At 56.0% G+C, this 17,426-nt stretch overlaps 9 protein-coding genes across 9 annotated transcripts; 4 read left to right on the top strand and 5 right to left on the bottom strand.

Annotated features, from left to right (window-relative positions):
* Positions 1-357: 357 nt before the first annotated feature.
* Positions 358-1,663, bottom strand: E0L32_010053 (uncharacterized protein; the record flags this gene model as incomplete). The annotated part of the gene is made up of 3 exons (XM_031132628.1): positions 358-852; positions 892-928; positions 1,029-1,663. 3 exons carry the CDS (start codon positions 1,661-1,663, stop codon positions 358-360), a joined length of 1,167 nt encoding a protein of 388 aa, XP_030990147.1.
* Positions 1,664-2,578: 915 nt separating this feature from the next.
* Positions 2,579-3,065, top strand: E0L32_010054 (uncharacterized protein; the record flags this gene model as incomplete). Its single annotated transcript, XM_031132630.1, has 2 exons — positions 2,579-2,685; positions 2,756-3,065. 2 exons carry the CDS (start codon positions 2,579-2,581, stop codon positions 3,063-3,065), a joined length of 417 nt encoding a protein of 138 aa, XP_030990148.1.
* A 125-nt stretch (positions 3,066-3,190) lies between these two features.
* Positions 3,191-4,232, bottom strand: E0L32_010055 (uncharacterized protein; the record flags this gene model as incomplete). Its single annotated transcript, XM_031132631.1, has 2 exons — positions 3,191-4,025; positions 4,090-4,232. 2 exons carry the CDS (start codon positions 4,230-4,232, stop codon positions 3,191-3,193), a joined length of 978 nt encoding a protein of 325 aa, XP_030990149.1.
* Positions 4,233-5,327: 1,095 nt separating this feature from the next.
* E0L32_010056 (uncharacterized protein) lies at positions 5,328-7,858 on the top strand (the record flags this gene model as incomplete). The annotated part of the gene is made up of 3 exons (XM_031132632.1): positions 5,328-5,814; positions 5,895-6,309; positions 6,808-7,858. 3 exons carry the CDS (start codon positions 5,328-5,330, stop codon positions 7,856-7,858), a joined length of 1,953 nt encoding a protein of 650 aa, XP_030990150.1.
* A 248-nt stretch (positions 7,859-8,106) lies between these two features.
* E0L32_010057 (uncharacterized protein) lies at positions 8,107-9,063 on the bottom strand (the record flags this gene model as incomplete). The annotated part of the gene is made up of 1 exon (XM_031132633.1): positions 8,107-9,063. The coding sequence occupies one exon, from the start codon at positions 9,061-9,063 to the stop codon at positions 8,107-8,109; it is 957 nt and encodes a 318-aa protein (XP_030990151.1).
* Positions 9,064-10,803: 1,740 nt separating this feature from the next.
* E0L32_010058 (uncharacterized protein) lies at positions 10,804-12,000 on the top strand (the record flags this gene model as incomplete). The annotated part of the gene is made up of 2 exons (XM_031132634.1): positions 10,804-11,040; positions 11,110-12,000. 2 exons carry the CDS (start codon positions 10,804-10,806, stop codon positions 11,998-12,000), a joined length of 1,128 nt encoding a protein of 375 aa, XP_030990152.1.
* An 885-nt stretch (positions 12,001-12,885) lies between these two features.
* On the bottom strand, positions 12,886-13,902 carry E0L32_010059 (uncharacterized protein; the record flags this gene model as incomplete). Its single annotated transcript, XM_031132635.1, has 2 exons — positions 12,886-13,790; positions 13,872-13,902. 2 exons carry the CDS (start codon positions 13,900-13,902, stop codon positions 12,886-12,888), a joined length of 936 nt encoding a protein of 311 aa, XP_030990153.1.
* A 982-nt stretch (positions 13,903-14,884) lies between these two features.
* E0L32_010060 (uncharacterized protein) lies at positions 14,885-15,851 on the top strand (the record flags this gene model as incomplete). The annotated part of the gene is made up of 2 exons (XM_031132636.1): positions 14,885-15,321; positions 15,386-15,851. 2 exons carry the CDS (start codon positions 14,885-14,887, stop codon positions 15,849-15,851), a joined length of 903 nt encoding a protein of 300 aa, XP_030990154.1.
* Positions 15,852-16,094: 243 nt separating this feature from the next.
* E0L32_010061 (uncharacterized protein) lies at positions 16,095-16,673 on the bottom strand (the record flags this gene model as incomplete). The annotated part of the gene is made up of 1 exon (XM_031132637.1): positions 16,095-16,673. One exon carries the CDS (start codon positions 16,671-16,673, stop codon positions 16,095-16,097), a length of 579 nt encoding a protein of 192 aa, XP_030990155.1.
* Positions 16,674-17,426: the final 753 nt, after the last annotated feature.

The raw sequence follows: 17,426 nt of genomic DNA on the forward strand, positions 1-17,426 counted from the left end.
AGAAAAAAAGAGTTTGTAGCAACAGGCGTCTATGATTTTACTTTTTGGACGGGGGAATAGGCACGAGGATGGGTTGTTTAAAGCAGCGGCATGAACAATGCTGCCACTTCTTTTTTTGTATGAGCTTTCCCGGAGTTAGCAGATCCCTTGCTCGATATCGGTTTGATTAGCAATACAAAGGGTTCGTCCGAACGGCATCGAAAGTGTTTTTAGCGAGGAAGCTGCTGTGTGTCCATTGTAACGGTTGCGTCAATATCATCGAAAATGCCTAACTCAACGCCAATCTCTATGGTGTCTCTAATAGCCCCGAGACCAAATCCAGCAAACGTCAAGGCCCCCTCGGCCCAGCAATCCAGCCTACCATCCACCCAGGAGTCGGGCCTTTTCAGCCTCCTTCTCCCACGCGACATCTCGCAGGTGCCACTCCCTCTCGGCCTTCTTCTGCAGCGCGTCCTTCCGGAGGCCCGGCACGCCCCAGTCGCCCCTCTGGCTCCACGGCTGGAGGCAGACAGCACACGACAGGCGGCCGGCGTAGAGCGCCAGAAATTCTGCCCACACGTGGAAGCACTGCCGATGGGCGTGGTGGCCGCAGCTTGTGCAGTGCAGGGTGGAGTCGGGGCGGGCGCCGGGCGTCGTATCGTCTCCTTCCGAGGGGGTCTGGCCGTCGTTCTCCGCGCAGGGCCGGCAGCATACGGGGCAGGTGCTGTCGGCGAAGGTCCGGATCTGGAAACGGGCTGAAGGGTTGGCTGGCAGGGCTCCTCGCTGACTCTCGAGGGCCCGGCGCCCTTGGACCCCGTAAAGCTCCATGTCTAGGGGAGAGGGCAGGGGAGTGTCAGTCGATCGGCGTGGTACCTACGGGGGAACGGAGATGGTGAGGTGTGTGTAACTTACAGTCGATGTGCTGGCATCTCGGCCACTGGAGGACTTGCTACACAGGTTGGGAGACGAAAGTTAGCAGGAAAGAAAGTTATGCTCCTTGAGTGGAGTAGGAAATACTTACATTTGGCATGCATGTGCACGACACATACATGTTGTTTTTGACCACAGTAGTGACCGACTTGTCTCGAGGGTCGAAGAACGTGAAGGTCGAAGTTGGGATGGGAAGAGTCGTCATCTCGGCAGATGCCACGATAAACAAACGAGTTCCATCCAGCACGATATTTGCAGTCTGCATCATCGTATCATGCATGGCCCCAGCGACGGGTTTCGCCAGGAGCTGGTCAGCCCGCGGGAGCTGATCCTGCTCCATTCTCTCCATCGGCAAGAATGGGATGTCAGGAAGAGGAGGCGAGTTTGGTGGGCCGACGGTGATGATGTGACAGTCTGTAGGTGATGTATGATCCACAGGCTTCTCGGAGGGTCTTGGCGGCCTGTCAGGATGGTTTCGATATTTGGCCTTCTTCCACCTGGTTTCACTCGTGGTTATGGCTTCCTGATTCTTGCCCTGGACCCAGAGGATGGCAGGACGGTGACCCTTGGCTGCGCTGTGCAAGAAGAGGAGTTTGATACGATGATTTTTGCTCCCGGCGGTCGCCAAACCGCGAGACTCGCATGCGTGGTAAGTCTCAGCTTTGCTGCATCCCGTCCAATCCGTGTGGTCTGGAAAGTCGGGAAGCTGCACCTCGGGCTTCGCCTTGTTTTTGGACCCCCCGGCCTTGGGCATCTCGGGTCTCCAAGCTAAGCTCCGCCAGGGAATATACGATAAGGGGTGCTGGAGTTGTAAAGAAGCAGGATGAATTTTTGACAATCGTCAAGGTCGGTATTTGTTTAGTGAATTGCTTTTGATTTGATTCCAAGCGCAGCGTGAGGGTGTGATGATTGTTGACTGTTCGGGGCGCCGGAGAGCTCTTTCCAAACCCAGAAGAGACACAAAAAGAGGGCAGTATCTGCGATTGAGGATGTATTGCCCTCTTTTTGCGTCTCTTTCGGATTTGGAGAGAGTTCTTTGGCTAATGGAAGGGCATTTCAGTGGACCTTTTTCAAAAGTAATCTGAACAAACAAGGTGCTGGGCAGTGCTTCGTTTCAATTGATTGTTCATTATCGTCAAGTATTGCCTCTGCAGGAACCCCAGGCAAGAACATCCATGACAACCACAGCCCAGCCAGAGAAAACAATACACTGCTTAAGGGTAGGGAGAAGAAGAAGACCTATGGGAGCGAGTGGTGGCCAAGGTAGGTTTAATGGAGGGAGGGGAGCTGGTTGACGACGAGCCAGTCGGACGTTCTAGAAGGTTAGAGACGTACTGTTGTTGCCTGTCGTCGAAGACGACTACTAATGAAAGAGAGATAGAAGACGGGCTTATTATATAGGACCTTGGCCCTTTTTCCCTTTTTGGTGATGCAGAAGCAGATTCACAGATAATCAAATTCAGGAAGTCCGCGGCACTTATACGATAGATACTAGAAAGGAAGGCGTAGCTAGCGCAAACCAGCCAACTACCCGTGAGTCACGTCCACAACTACAAACTTCAAGTCACCCCATAGACCATTTCTCTTGATTTATTCGATTGTACGGCAAACAACTGACTTTGGTTCTTGTTTCCCCCAAATCGAAAGAATCTGAAGCAACATAGCAACAATGTCGGGTCGTGTGTTGATCAGCTCGGGATCCGAATTCGAAGCCCAGATCGGATACTCGAGGGCCGTCGTCACCGGGGAATGGGTATTCGTCTCTGGCTGTACTGGGTAGATGAACCCGAAACTGCCAAACAACCCTGGATCCTGAACAGATACTAATTATTCGTGTGCATCATAGCTATGACTATTCGACCGGCTTGATATCCCCGCTAGTCTCTGAGCAGGCGGAGCAAGCGATGAAGAACGTGGCCAACGCCTTGAAAGAAGCAGGCGTGGGTATGGAGGACATCGTCCGGGTGCGTTACATCCTGCCGGACCGTGCGCTTTTCAAGGAGACGTGGACTGTGCTGCAGAAGTGGCTCGGGGACGTCCGGCCTACGGCGACCATGATTGAAGCTGGGTTGATGGAAGAGATCATGAAGTTCGAAGTCGAGGTCACCGCCCGCAAGGTTGCATCTGGCCCGAACCCGGGCCAACCTCCCCTGTAGCAAAGTGGTCCTTGAATCACAACTTGGAGCGGAGGGGTATCGCCGAGCCATCCGTTATGATGCAATAATTATTCATTATGGACATTATCGTCATGCCTGGGTATGAGAACGCTATGCTATCTATCTTATAGAGACAAGAAATGAGTCACAGCTGCCCCTGCGGCCATAGCTGTGCCAATCGTCACCATGCTGGACGTCGACAAAGAAGCAGTACCGCTGATGCCGTGCCCTGATGTGCACCCTCCGGCGATCCTGGCTCCCAGAACCGCAATGAATCCACCGAGAACCGCCACGGCCGGCGCGACCTCCTCGGTAGCCCCCTGCGTGAGGAATGGATACAGTGTCGAGAGAAGTCGGGCTCCACCAACCATCCCCGCAGAGAACATGATGTTGTTGCATCCCGGCTGGTCGCCGCCGCCAAGGATGTAACGGAGCCAGTCCCCGGTCTCGACAAAGGTCGTGGACACACCAACGAGACACTTCCTCAGCAACAGCGAGACCAGTTGCGCGGCGCCGATCGACAGGCCACCAATGACCGGTGCGATCTTGGCATCCGGGGTTGCGCCGCCATAGACCGCGGCACTGGCGATGACTGCCGCGCATACCGCCTCGAATGCTACGAGGGCCACGGACCGGGGGATGCCGACGCTCTCTGCGATGCTCGGGTTGGGAGAATGTTTCGAGTCCTTGGGCAGCGGCTTCGACAGGTAGTGGCGCAGGAACGCGCTCCACGAGATGCCGGCCAGCATGGCACCCGCGAGGGTATACAGGCCGGACTTGATACCGAGCGCGCTCTGGACGAAGACGGTTCCCGGGCAGGCACCGGACAAAGCCATGCCTGTGCCGAGGAGGAAGCCTCCGATGATGTTGCCGTCGTACCGGGCGAACCAGCCCATCGTGTTCCAGCCCCTGGGCTTGATGCTGACGTAGCCCAGTCTCTCAAGCACCCTGATGATCACTCTGCAGGGAAATGGTCAGCATAGCTCGACAAACCAGAGTCAAGACGGAAACAATGTAGACCTACGCGCTGCTTGCTGTCGCCGTGAGGAAGGCTTGGATCATATGCCAGTTATCCAGCCTGAATTGACCGATGATGACTGACGGCCGGTAGACGCCCGAGGCCGTCAGGGCGGCGCCGAAGGTGGCGCCTGATATTAACGAAGCCATTGCGGAGTTTGCTTTGTTCTCGAGTGATGTGTGCGAGTGGCACGCCTTCGAGAAACCTGGACTGATATCCGTAGCGTGATGAGATGCTGTCCTATGTAAAGAGGCCGACAGGAAAACAGCAAGCGGCGCGGGCCGTAAAGGGATTTATATCTACGAAACTCGTCTTCGGCCTTGGCCAGGGTAGTGAGGTAGACGCCGTTGATTAATCTCGCGTGGGCCCAGTGGCCAAATTTTTCCTTTATGTCGAAAGAGGGCAAAATCACCATATTAGTGCTGGATGGCGTGAGTTCGCCGTAGGCTAGCCGTTCTTCGATGCGACCCTTCCCGCGCTCCGGTCCACCCATCGCAAACCAGATCCTCGGTATCGATCATTGCAGTTTTGCTGCACAGAATCATAAACGCGTGGGTGTGTTTGGCGGGCGTAAAGGAACGCGGCTCATGCAAGGGCGTTCGGGGGTGTGATGACTGACCCGAGAGCAGGAGACCAGGAGGGGGGGCAGGCATGGGACAAAGCCACGGCGTCCATACACACATCCTAGCTGGCATGAACGAGGGTTTCAAAGCAAAACCAAACACCACGAGGGACTCGGAATGCGGTGAAGGCTGCAGTCGGCGACCACTGCACGCTCCTTGACTCGAGGCGGCCTCTCCAGCTTAGCTCAAGAGAGACAGGGGTCTGCGCTTGTGTCTCCGTGGCGCGCCCCGGCGACCTCCCTCCACCCACCCTAAAGGGCAAAAACAGTCGGCGACGTCGGGGATCATGGATTAAGTGGGCCCGCCGCCGGTCATTCGGGCAGCCCGGGCGTTCGTGTAAGCAGGACGCCGGACGCACAGTACACGGTATGCCGAACACCTCTCGGGGCTCAGTGTTTCGGAGACTGGTGCCCTCCACACGGGAATTTGTCAGATGAAACAACGTCACCGACGATGAGCATGCCATGGAATCATAAGTTATGGAAAACCACGAGATAGAAAAGCAACAAGGCCCCCGTAATGGGGATAATGCAACAGAGTTCAGAGGTGGACCTGCAAAAAGAAAAACAACAACCCCAAGTTCATCAGATCATAAGCTGCATACATTCCATGACCACCACTATGGCTGAGCCTATCGTCCACGATTGTTTCGAACCCAAGACCTCGACTTGGCAATACGTTGTTGCTGATCCGGCAACAAAGACGGCCGTCATCATCGACTCCGTTCTCGACTTCGACCCAGCCACAAACACCATCTCGACGAACACGGCCGACAAACTCTTGGAGCTGGTGAAAGAGCATGGATACACTATTACCAAATTGCTCGAGACCCACGTCCATGCAGATCATATCACGGCTGCGAAATACCTCCAGTCACGTCTCTCAGCCCTGCAGCCGGATCAGCCACGCCCGGCAATCTGCATAGGAAAGCGAATATACGAAGTCAGCGACCATTTCGCGGCCAAGTTTGGCATCCCCGTGGAGGAATGCGCTGGCGCCTTCGACTGCCTCCTTGCCGATGACGAGCAGTTTGCCATTGGCCAGCTGACGGCCACAGCACTGCATCTCCCGGGCCACACTCCAGACCATCTTGGCTACATGATCGGATGTAAGTTGAGATGGCTTTCCATTTTTCTTTTTATTTCCTGTGTGTATGTGGCTGCAGCTAACACGTGTACCAATCCCCAGCCAACATCTTCTGCGGCGATTCGCTATTCAACCCAGACGTCGGGACCGCCCGCTGCGACTTCCCCGGTGGCTCTGCGCAGGCTCTCTACGCTTCTGCCCAGAAGCTGCTGTCACACCCGGGCCACATTCGCATCTGGACAGGGCACGACTACCCCCCCGGTGACGAGGCGGGCAGAGGCCATCCTAAGCCTTACACGACAGTCGAGGAGCAGTCGGCAAGCAACAAGCACCTAAAAACCGGGGTGCAAGAGCACGAGTTCGTGGCGTGGAGGTCCGAGAGGGACAGCTCCCTGGCCGCGCCAAAGCTCATCAACCAGTCGTTGCAGATGAACATCCGGGCCGGAGCGATGCCCAAGCCGACGGAGGCGGGCGACCGACTCCTACACCTCCCGCTCAAGGTGACCGGGGAGCTATGGTAATAACGAGCAAGCCTGTGTTTCCTTGATGACAGCAAAAGTCCGACTGATAAGTTGATGAAAGGCCGGGTTGGGGTGGCGGGGATGCCACGGTCGCTTCTGCCGAGGTCCAGGAGGGGCCCGCACCGTGGAGGGATACCGGCAAGTGGGGGCGGTCCTGGGGAGCTCCCTCTCCGCACTCTCCGCAATATCCACGCTTACAAACAAAGCTGTGATTTCCGGGTTCATGTTGAGCGTTTCTGTATTATATGATTCGAGCTGGACTCTTTTGTAAAGACACTGAAGACTGATCAATCAATGTGGCCTTTTCCCTCTGAGCCTTGAAAACAATCTCAACGCATTGACCCAATAGCCATGCCTCTTTGTCTAACGGTGCAGCACATCGAGGGGGGGAAACCGGGCAAGGTTTACTATCCGTAAGATAATCTACGATAGATCCTCTCTCTAATGCGTCATGTGCAAGACTCGATTGATTGACACTTGCCCAACCCCACCAGCCTCAAGCTCAAGGAGATCCCCAAGCCGACCCCGGGCCCCGGCGAGGTGCTCGTGCGCATGCTCGCCGCCGCCCTCAACCACCGGGACCTCTTCATCCGGCAGCACCTCTACCCGAGCATCTCCTTCGACAACCCCCTGCTCGGCGACGGCTGCGGCACCGTCGTCGAGGTCGGGCCGGGCTGCTCCCCGGGGGCCGCCGAGCGGCTGCTGCACCGCAGGGTCGTCCTGACGCCCTCGCGCGGCTGGGCCTCGGACCCGGCGGGCCCCGAGGACGCGGCCCAGTTCTCCACCATCGGCGGCAGCACCGTGCACGACGCCGGCACGGCCCTCGAGTACATCGCCGTGCCCGAGGCGGAGCTCGAGCTCGCGCCCGCGCACCTCTCGGCCGTCGAGGCGGCGGCCCTGCCGCTCGTGGGGCTCACGGCCTGGCGCGCCCTCGTGACCAAGTGCGGCGACGCCGTCGCGGCGCCGGGCCGCAACGTCCTCGTCACGGGCATCGGCGGCGGCGTCGCCCTCGCGGCGCTGCAGTTCGCCGTCGCCCGCGGGTGCCGCGTGTGGGTGACGTCGGGCGACGCGGCCAAGATCGAGCGCGCCGTGGGCCTCGGCGCCCGGGGGGGAGTGTCCTACCGCGACGCCGACTGGGACCGGCAGCTGGCGGCGCAGCTGCCCGCCGACCGGCCCTTCCTCGACGCCGTGGTCGACGGCGCCGGCGGCGACGTCGTCAAGCGCACCGTGCGGCTGCTCAAGCCCGGCGGCGTCATCTCGTCGTACGGCATGACGGTCGCGCCCAAGATGGACTGGCTGATGCAGGCCGTGCTCAAGAACATCGAGCTCAAGGGCTCCACCATGGGGTCGCGCGTCGAGTTCGCCGAGATGGTCGAGTTTGTGCGCCAGCGCAAGATCAAGCCCGTCGTCAGCCGGGTGGTCGAGGGGCTGGACAACCTCGAGGGGATCGAGGGCCTGTTCGAGGACATCAAGCACGGCAAGCAATTCGGCAAGCTCTGCATTCAGATCTCGCCTGACGGCAGCGACACGCCTTCAAAGCTGTGAAGATGTTGTACCATTAAGTCGAAAAGCAATGATAATAATACCTCAAACACCTGGATGAAATTCGCTCGCGGTTGAGATTCTAAGCCCTGTCACACAGTCGCTCACTCTGGAGGAAGCGTATTTGGTATGATCATGTTTATTCCTGGGTATCATAAAGTTGGAATGGACTGGCTCAAAGCCGGTATGTAGAGGACATCTTTGTGACAGTTTGTCGCCTTCGGACATTAATGGTGCACTCAAGGCGACACCTAAGCCTTCGTTTTCCTCTTCTTGGACTGCGGCTCCTCCGGCGGAACATAGTCCTTGGCACGCTCCCGCATCTTCTCCTCCTTCTTCTGCCGCGACCTCTCTTGCCTCTCCTCCTCTGCAGCTCTCTGCTTCGCCTCTTTGCCCAGGAAATACTCTCCACTCTCGATCTGGAGATCGACCTTGCTCTTTTCGGGTGCCGGTGGGAACGCCGTGTATGTCTTCTTGGCCTTGTCCGTGACCTTGTGCGGTACTCTGCGCTTGCTAAGACTTCTCTTCTTGAAGTTGGGCAGAAACCTATCCCAGCTCTCATTCGCCAGCTTAGGATCCTTTGCCAGTTCTCTCTTGACCATCAGCTCCTTGATCAGGTAGATGGGGTGGATGTTGGCCATGCAGTCCTCGACTACTCTGCGAACTTCTTTCAAGCCCTTGAATGGACCGATGACCGACACTGTGTTTCCGTGAACTAGAATGTATGTCTCGGTGAGGAGCTCGAGCGCTTTGAGCGTGGTGCCATTGGGGCCGAGGATGCGCTGTCGTCGCTTCGTGAATCGCTCCTTGTTGCGGACGAGGTTTCGAATTTTGATGATGTCTGCTGCAACACCGTCCTCGAGGGCTCGCAACGCTTGTGGTGCTGGCACACTGCGGGCAAGCAGCTTGATGACATCCCTGGCGTTGAGGATGGCGGCAGGATCAAAGGTCTTCCGGGTCGTCTTGACAGTCATGCTACCCTCGACGAGATCCAGAGTGCAGGCGATTCCATGGCTCTGAAGGGCGCGGGTGACGAGGGGCCAGACCTCGCGGAGGTAGACTTCGCGGTATTTGGGGAACAGTGTTGCGAACGAAGATTCCTCTGCAAAAGTGCCGCCTGCATTGTCGGCAGGTTTGAAGGGGTCAATCTTCCACTTGTCGATATCGTCCGTATCCCAGGGCTTGTCTTTTTTATGGGTTGAAGGCATTTTGACGTTCTTGTGAGGTGTTACCGGGGACTGAGAAGACTTGAGCTATCAGATACAGCGTCTGAAGCTTAATGATTGCTCGTATGCTGCAAGAGCTGGAATTGATTGTTCTTTGAGCAGGCTTCAGGTTTGCTTGATTCTAGGATTGAATGCTAGGTTTTGCCTGGGTGGTGAACTCGAGAAATTTTGGGTGGAGAGAAGCAAATCGCCGCTAAGATAAAGAACTTTGGGTGCCAACTGGTAGGCGGACCGGTGGCTGCTTTTGGGTAGTGTAGCAGATATCGACACAATCACAATCGATATCGGTACAAAGGTACCGGACTCGAAAAAAAAAAGGTCGAGCCCAAGCTTATCGAGGAATCTTATCGCATTTGGTCTTTCAACAACTCCAAGACGGACGGGTCGAGGGCAGGGGAATATTGGAGATGGACTTCATCGCAGTCCTCGACGGAATTCACACCAGCAACTGAAGCCTGGTGAATCCGAGCGATGGCAGCCAAGGTACAAGCGGTGGAGGCTAATCAGGGGCCTCCTCCAGTTCCGCGCAGAAATTGCTTTCTTAAAAACAGAAGAAGAGGTTCAATCTTTCCCTCGTACATTTCCACGTTGTCTTTCGCCGCAAAACAAAATACCACATCAGCGAGATCTTGACCACAAAACCACTCGTCGCATTTCGCACAGGCCACCGAGACGCCCGTCGCCATCTCAAACTGGTCTCGCAGCGTTGCTGTGCCTCGACTCTTTTTCTCGTTTTCCTTTCCTTTCCCCTTCATCATTTGGGTTGACTTACCTCGTCCGTGTCCGCCTGCACCGGCCAGTCACCCACACCACACCGCGCCCCGTCCTTTTGAATGAGCAACTCTCCTCTTCGGTCTCGCCCCATTTGAGCAGTCATCATGGAAGACGAGCAGCAGCTGTTATCGGCCCTCACTGCTGACGACGCTGCAGGTTGCATTGGAGCTCCACAAGCCAGGTGAGTTGTGCTCGAAATTACCTTTGCGCCGTATCTCGTCTCTATCAAAGCCCACTTGACCGGTCTACTTAACTTGACGGGCCTCCCAGTATTTGATACTGACCTTGAGGATACAAACAGCCCGGGCTTGATGTCGAACCCACCTGAATCACAACCGCCGACACCTTCGCAGGCGATGCCAGCTCCGATCATGACGCCTGGCACGTCGCCCGTGGTGGCCACGAGAGCAAGCCATTCAGGGAATGTGGTAAGTGTCTTTCTTCTCCTCTCTCCGTTGCCGTCGCGTCTCCCTCTCAGAGCACCTAGCCCTCCTCCCCCTCTCATCCGTCTCTTCTCCCGCAACCAGCACCGGCACTACCACCGCTGCCCGCCCGCTCTGTGCCGTCAGAACGCGCGACTCATTCCACACGTGCGATGCGATACCGACCCTCCACTGTCCTATCGCAGCCCGCCAGTAGCGTGGCTCCGATTTGCTCGGTGGGTCTGGTGACTAAATCCACACCTACCAGCCCCGGAAAAAACTCTTATCGCTCCTCCTTTCGTACTTTTTTTTCCCACTTGCCTCAATCTGCGCCTGCCTATCACCGATCAGCCAATCTAATCTCAATCGTGTGGATATCCCCCGATAAAGGTTTTTCTTCCTCTTATCTGCCGCTTGATCGTCTCCTGCCCACACTGCCTATCTCTATCTTTCCTGCTCCCATCTCGACGATAATCATCCGCTCGCCGTCTCTTGTCGCGCACCTCTGCGCAATATTACTTTCACCATGGCGACCATGGCTAACCACACGCGCGAATCTGCGCAGCCCGTCTGCCAAAACTGCAGTACTTCCACCACGCCGCTATGGCGTCGCGACGACATGGGCTCCGTTCTGTGCAATGCTTGCGGCCTGTTCCTCAAGCTGCACGGACGTCCCAGGCCTATCTCTTTGAAGACCGACGTGATCAAGAGCCGGAACCGAGTCAAGACATCTATGCGACCTGACATGGCCATGAAGAAAAAGGTTCGTGCGCATCCCCCATACTGTGCGACACCATGATGGTTTCTCGGACTGACAAAGCCCCTTTCGCAGAACCAGGCCGTCGCGTCGGATCCAAACGGTATCGACCTGCAAAGCCAAGCCAATGCCGCAACCGCGGCCCTCAATGCCCGGAGAGCTTCTCAGAAGTCCGCAAATGGCCACCTCGATGGTACAGACTCGCCCATCTCGCGCACTGCGACACCGAATATGTATAATACACACCTCACTAATTACCCCGGGCTAGAAGAGAGCCAGTACCACGCTCAAGCGCTGTCCAACTTTGGTGTGACTGGCGCATCTCCCCGCGACGGCTCACCTCTGAATGGCGAGCACGGTATCCAGACCCAGGAGCAGCTGATTGCGGTTAATGCTAGCCTGAAGACCCGCGTCTCGGAGCTCGAGGTCATCAACGACTTCATGCAACGGCGCCTCGGCCAGTACGAGCCGTATGCCGGTGCCGAGGGTCAAGACGCTGGCCACCAGACGGAGGCGCAGCTGCGCGCCCAGCTCGATACTGCTGGCCAGACCGAAGGGCAGCTCAGGGCCCAGCTAGAAGACAGCCACCGTCGTGAAAACATGCTCAAGCGTCGCCTCGATGAGCTGGAGTTGGAATTGAAAGAGGCCAAGGAGTCCCTGGAAATGCACGAGAACGGTCGCGCAAAGAAGCCCCGTCTCGAGGAGCCGCAGATTGAGCCGCAATTGATCGAGCCGCTACTAGAGCAGCACCCTGAACAGCAGCCCGAGCAACAACCCGAGCAACAGGTTGAGCTCCAGGCTGAGCAACATCACTCCGAGCAACCTGACCAGCCCAAGGAGGCCGAGCAGGTCGAGCAACAGCCCGCAGCTGAGGCTGCGGCTGTCGCAGAGGCTGCCATGGAAGCCATGACAGCTCCAGAGGAAGTCAAGGCTGAGGCTCCGGCTGCAGAGACGGCCGAATCATAGGATCTCGCACCCTCCTCGTGTGGGTAATGATTGCTTCGGAAGGTAGCTGACATTTCACTGTCACCTCCGCCTAGGCTATTCTACCACCAACTCTCCCCATGTATTATTAATGAACGAGCTCTTGTCTATTCTATCTGGTCTGGAACGCAAAAGTCTTTGGATGGAGGATACTTGCTTTGCCGTCGTGGGAAACTCGAAATAATCCCCATCGACATTTCTCCTAATTCTTTCCGCTTGTTCAAGAAGCAGCTTTGCAGATTCGTCGAGGCTGAGTTTTATCGTTTTCCCAAAATTTCCCTACCCGCGTCGCAGTTCGATACAAGAACATGCTCTAGTATCAATGGTTTTATCTGGTTGGCTCGTGAGGATATCGGACCGTTCTCGTGCGGTGGTACCTCTGCTTTGAAGGGGGGCTATGCGATGGAGTTGACGGAGTAAAAGCGGCCTAGATGACGAGGATATATACACTGGCAATGGAAACCATTTTATGTACGCGGAATGCAAAAGTTGTTCACCACGACCATCACAAACTCTGACCATCAATTTACGGGTGCCTTGTGATATGGACAATGGTTGGTGGTGCTCATGTCTCTTTGTATTTTTTGGCTCTTCGCCTATCCGTGCACTTGTACTAAGTTACTTGACGTCCCACACACCGGTCAATGAGATGACCAAGTAGCTTCAGATCGTGTATGGGTATATCTGCCTTGCACTACAAACGCTTGAAACAGGATGCATGTCTCATTCAAGAACGCCCAAATTCCATCTTCCTTGGTGGAATGCCGCCCTATTGTACAACCTTCCCACCTGCAGGGAAAACAAAAGAAGATACAGTGAAAACCGAATGTTGGTATATACCTATGCGGGGTGTGGGATAGCGCACGTTCAACCTCCTAATCTCTCAATCTCCCGGAATACGTTGATTGTCAAGGTCATGGCCCACGAGATCAGGCCCACCAGCTCAAAAGCACCCAATGCACGAAGGTAGGGCTGGGTATCGAAACTATGGAAGAACAGCATGGCCTCGAAGCCGAGGGCTGTGCTGGCCGATTTGAATATGATGAAGAAGAGGTCGAGCAGGATCAGTCGTATGCGGGCTTTGGGCGGACGGAGGCCGAGAGGCTTCCCAGTGTAATCGTCCACTGTAATGTACCCAATGTACGGAATGGCGACAATATCAACGACGATGGCGACGATGATCTGGCTCTTCTCTGCAGCCGGACTGTCACCCTTTATGGCCTCTAGCCGAGAGATGCGAGCCGCCAGGGCCAGGGCGACGATGGAGGTGGACAGGACGGTCAGGCGGCAGGCCAGAGGGCCGAGCGGGTGCCGCAGGGGCATCTGCCATATCCGCTGCCACAGCGAGCGCGCCTTGGCCTGCTTCTTGTTCTCGAAGCTGGTGGCGGCCAGGGGCACGTGGACCGGGTAGCCGAAGCTGGGCTGGAACTTGGCCATGTCCTCCTCGCTGACGATCTCCGACTCCTCGTTGGGCACGTGCGGGTAGCGCGACGAGGCGACGAACTCGTGCCAGGGGGACTGGGCCTCGAGCGGGGCGCGGAACTGCGAGACGATGACGGGCTCGGCGCTGCGCAGGTGGTCCCACCGCCGGCCGGCGCGGCGCTTGAACAGCGGCGCCCGGAAGCCCTTGTGGCTGCTGGCCGCCTCGGCGTCGTACTCATCTTGGTCGTCGTCGGCCGTGTGGTGAGTCGTGTGGGTGTCCCTGCGTGGCTCGGTCGGGACGCCGTTGTGCTCGGGACGAATGGACGCGGGTGGTCTCGTGATGACCCATGCTATAGTGAACAAAAGCTTTGTGTCAGTACAAAAATTTGCGCAAACTGTGATCACGGGAGAAGCCCCATCTTGCGACTTACGCGGCACCGTCCTCGCCGTGGTGGGCGGCATGAGAGCGGATTGGGAGAGTTGACGCTCGTCTATACGTCGGCGGCGGCGACCACTTCGGAAGAGCCGCTAGCCCGAGATGCGGTTGAGAAGGGAGTCGAGGAGAAGCCGCCTCAAGCCTGCCATCGGTGAGAGGGGAAAATCATGCGCGCAATCTGAACGGAGGGCTGACTGATGCACGATGGTAAGATGGTCGCCCAAAACTAATGCAGTTGGGGCTCCGTGATCAGCTGTCCATGAGTGCAGACAGCCGCCTTTGTTTTGGAGCTAATGAGTGCCTTGGCCCGGCGGCCACCGTTGCTGTTGCGCAACTAAGCACTAAAATAAAGCCCACTACTGGGAGGCCAAAAGCTTGGGCCGTGCTCAAAAGTCGCTGATCAGCGTTGTTATTACATTTCATACAGGCGCATTGCCGGGGGGAGCTAAGAATCTACAGGGGTTCGGATCGAGGGAGCTCCAGCTTTGCAGAGAGCGCCCAACCAGAAGGCGGTCCAGATCCCGCGCTACAGGTGTCCGGGTCCAGGGCGGGCCAGTCACAAGCTTTATGCTGCTGGCATGTCGTCATGTTTTGGTCGGAAAAGCATGCGAAACCCAGCCAAACCCAGCTCCATACCTCTCTCACTCACACAGGGGTGACGATGGTCCATCAGGCGAGAAGAATCGCTCCAGGCCTACCACTACGGACATGTGGACACGCCTAAATCTTCTGCTATCTCGACACTATCACATAACCTCCACGATCCCAAACAGATTCTCCTTTCTTTTTATAATTGATTTTAGACAATGCGCTATCCTGCGGTACATCTTTGAACATCTGGTCTGCGTTGCGGACTGAGGCAGAAGTGAGGCAGAACCTAGGCTCGGGCTCTCGGAGCTATTCTTGATTCAACAGAAGCAAGAGCGTCATCCTTCCAGTTTCTGTCGCTTCCCCACCTCCCAAGAACGGTGTCTCTTGCAAGACAGCACATCGTCATTGGCCGCTACGATGCGGCTGTATCTACTCCCCGTATCGACTCGAAGAACGCTGTTATACTGCCACCGCACCAATGTGTCGGCGACGGATAAGCAGACGCTGATGGACAAGGTCCAGGCGAGGGCAGCCAAGCTATGGTCAAACTGGGAGGAGAAGGACAAGGGCTGGCAAAAGACCATCGTCAACTATGGCAACTCTGCGCTCAAGCGCATTCCATACGAGGAGTGGGGGCTCAAGTCGGTGCCGCCATTGTCGTCTCGCAGACAAACAGAGGAGATGGAGGGCATCAACAAGGTGGAGGTGGTCTATCCCAGGAACCTGATCCCAACAGACAAGGTTTCTGGCGTGTTGCAAAAATTGGGCACGGAACGAGAGGCACTGCATCGACAAAGGCTTATATGGTGTTGCATTGGCATGCCTATCACTGCGCCGTTCGCGCTCGTACCTGTGTACGGTTCCCTGCTTATCTTCTACTTCTCGATATCCTACTCACATGGAACCGCTTTTATATAGGATCCCCAACATCCCTTTCTTCTATTTAGTGTACCGGGCTTGGTCTCATTGGAGGGCCTTGAAGGGCGGCAAGCATATTCAGTTCCTGTTGGAAAAGAAGCTTCTGTCCCTGACGCCATCACCAATCCTCGATGAGGTATATGCCAAGCAACCTTTACCACTTCCATCGTCAGCCGAGCCAACGGTGGAAGGGGAGGCTGAGCAGCACGAAAACATCCACCCCCATGGCAAGGCGGATCCGAACCCAGAAGGCGAGACCATGCTGCTGTGCCAAGCCAATGGCAAGAAGATGACACAGGCCCTTGACCTGCCACAGCTGGAAGTCGAGCTCGAGCGTGCCATCTGGCAGGTGGAAGAGGCGATCAAGAAGCAGAGTGCCGAAGAGGCGCAGAAGCTCGAGGCCGCTGCGACAGCCGAGAAGGGCGCCAAGGAAGAGAAACGGCCGGATGAGAAGCCCCCTCGGTAATGGCTCTCAGAGAGGTTCGTCGCTTACTGGGCCAGATACTTGTAAGAATCTGTATGATAGATCGCGCGCAGATCCACGGAAACAAAGGGCTGCGTGTTGTTGTTGGAAGGGCACCATCTCGTCTCAGCTCACGCCTGGTCGGGGGCAATCCGTCCGAGGCAGCGATACCAATATGAATGGTAATGAAACTTGATGAACAAGGAGGACGTCCCGTGGCTACTGCGTCCCTGGCGGAGGCCTCACTCAGCTGATGCCAGTGACTCGCTCTAACAACGCTGTGCGTCTTAGATAAGGCAGACAACCGAGCAAACAGCACGCTGCGATGGCGGGGAGCATGCGCCGGGCGATCTTGAGAGGAGTGACCGTGAGATCGGCTTCGGGAGAGACATCCCCACGCTTCCTTGAGGAACTGGACAGGTCGATATGTATGACAGTGATCTCGTTTAGTGGCTCCTTTTCGTTCCGCTCTCGGAAAGGGCATGGTTGGGAGGATGTCACAGATTCAGAGGGCTGGTCGACTTTGTCGCTCGAGGAAGTCCCTGATGTTTCGCAATATACCGGAGGGCGACAATCTTCAGCGCTACGCTCTTCTACAGTGTATTTTGCCTCGTGTTGCATCACCTGTGCTCGCCAGGCGATGGCCGCTTTTCGACGCAGCAGGAGCTGTGTCGGGCTGAGAGGGCCGCCTCTGGCAGGCGGTGATGTTCTCCTGGATGATCTTCGAAATCCCCGTGGGCCTACATCGACCTGATAACAACTTTCCGGGTTGAGAGGCGAGGACACTGCAGGTAGATGCGGATCCCTGATGAGAGCAGCAGCCATGTTTGGGAGGGTCAAAAAGCCAAGTGAAATGGAGACGGAATGTAGGGCTCGATGTGATAATCAAGGCACAGTTGATAGAGCATTTCCCGATGCGGTTGCAAGAGCATTGGCCTCGAAAATATCATATATCCAAAGAATGTTTACAACAGCTTCTGACGCTGGGTGCCGGACTCTTTTGGCAAAAACAAACATGAGCGGCACTTGCAGCAATGCAGTGGTGCTGCGGACGGACCTGGTTTGGAATGTAGGGCTAACGGCAGCTGCCTCGAAACAGTGCGTGTTTGTGGAGTCTGTAATAATTCTTCATGAGTGAATCCATCCACATAAGCTCTAAGATCCCACGAGGCCTATCTGTGTTGCCGGGTATTCATCACCCATGCGAAATAATCGTTAGTTGAGGGTGTAGAAAGTCGTCCTCGTTCAACACCAATGAAGGGGATCGCCAAAAAGTGCTGGAACATGGGAAAGTGGGAGAGCGAGTCCCTGAACAAAAGATAGAAAGGAACTCTCGCATCACATCTACTATTCCCTAAGATTGTATAAAACTCAAACTAAAGAGCTTTCGGATCACTCTGTCAAAATGAATCCCAGCCTGGTAGTTCTCAGCAGGACTTGACTGTTTGAGCTGCCTGGAGTTGAGTGAAGCTGGACTAAGATACCTACCTACCTAGGTAGACCACTGAAGGCAGCGGTGTGGCTGAGTGGAGGGGAAAGTGGCAACCTTGGAACATACGGAGTACCTAAGGCCTCGAG

Source organism: Thyridium curvatum (genome assembly GCF_004353045.1).
Source record: "Thyridium curvatum strain D216 chromosome Unknown NODE_78_length_193489_cov_84.258686, whole genome shotgun sequence".
NCBI lineage: Eukaryota > Fungi > Ascomycota > Sordariomycetes > Thyridiales > Thyridiaceae > Thyridium > Thyridium curvatum.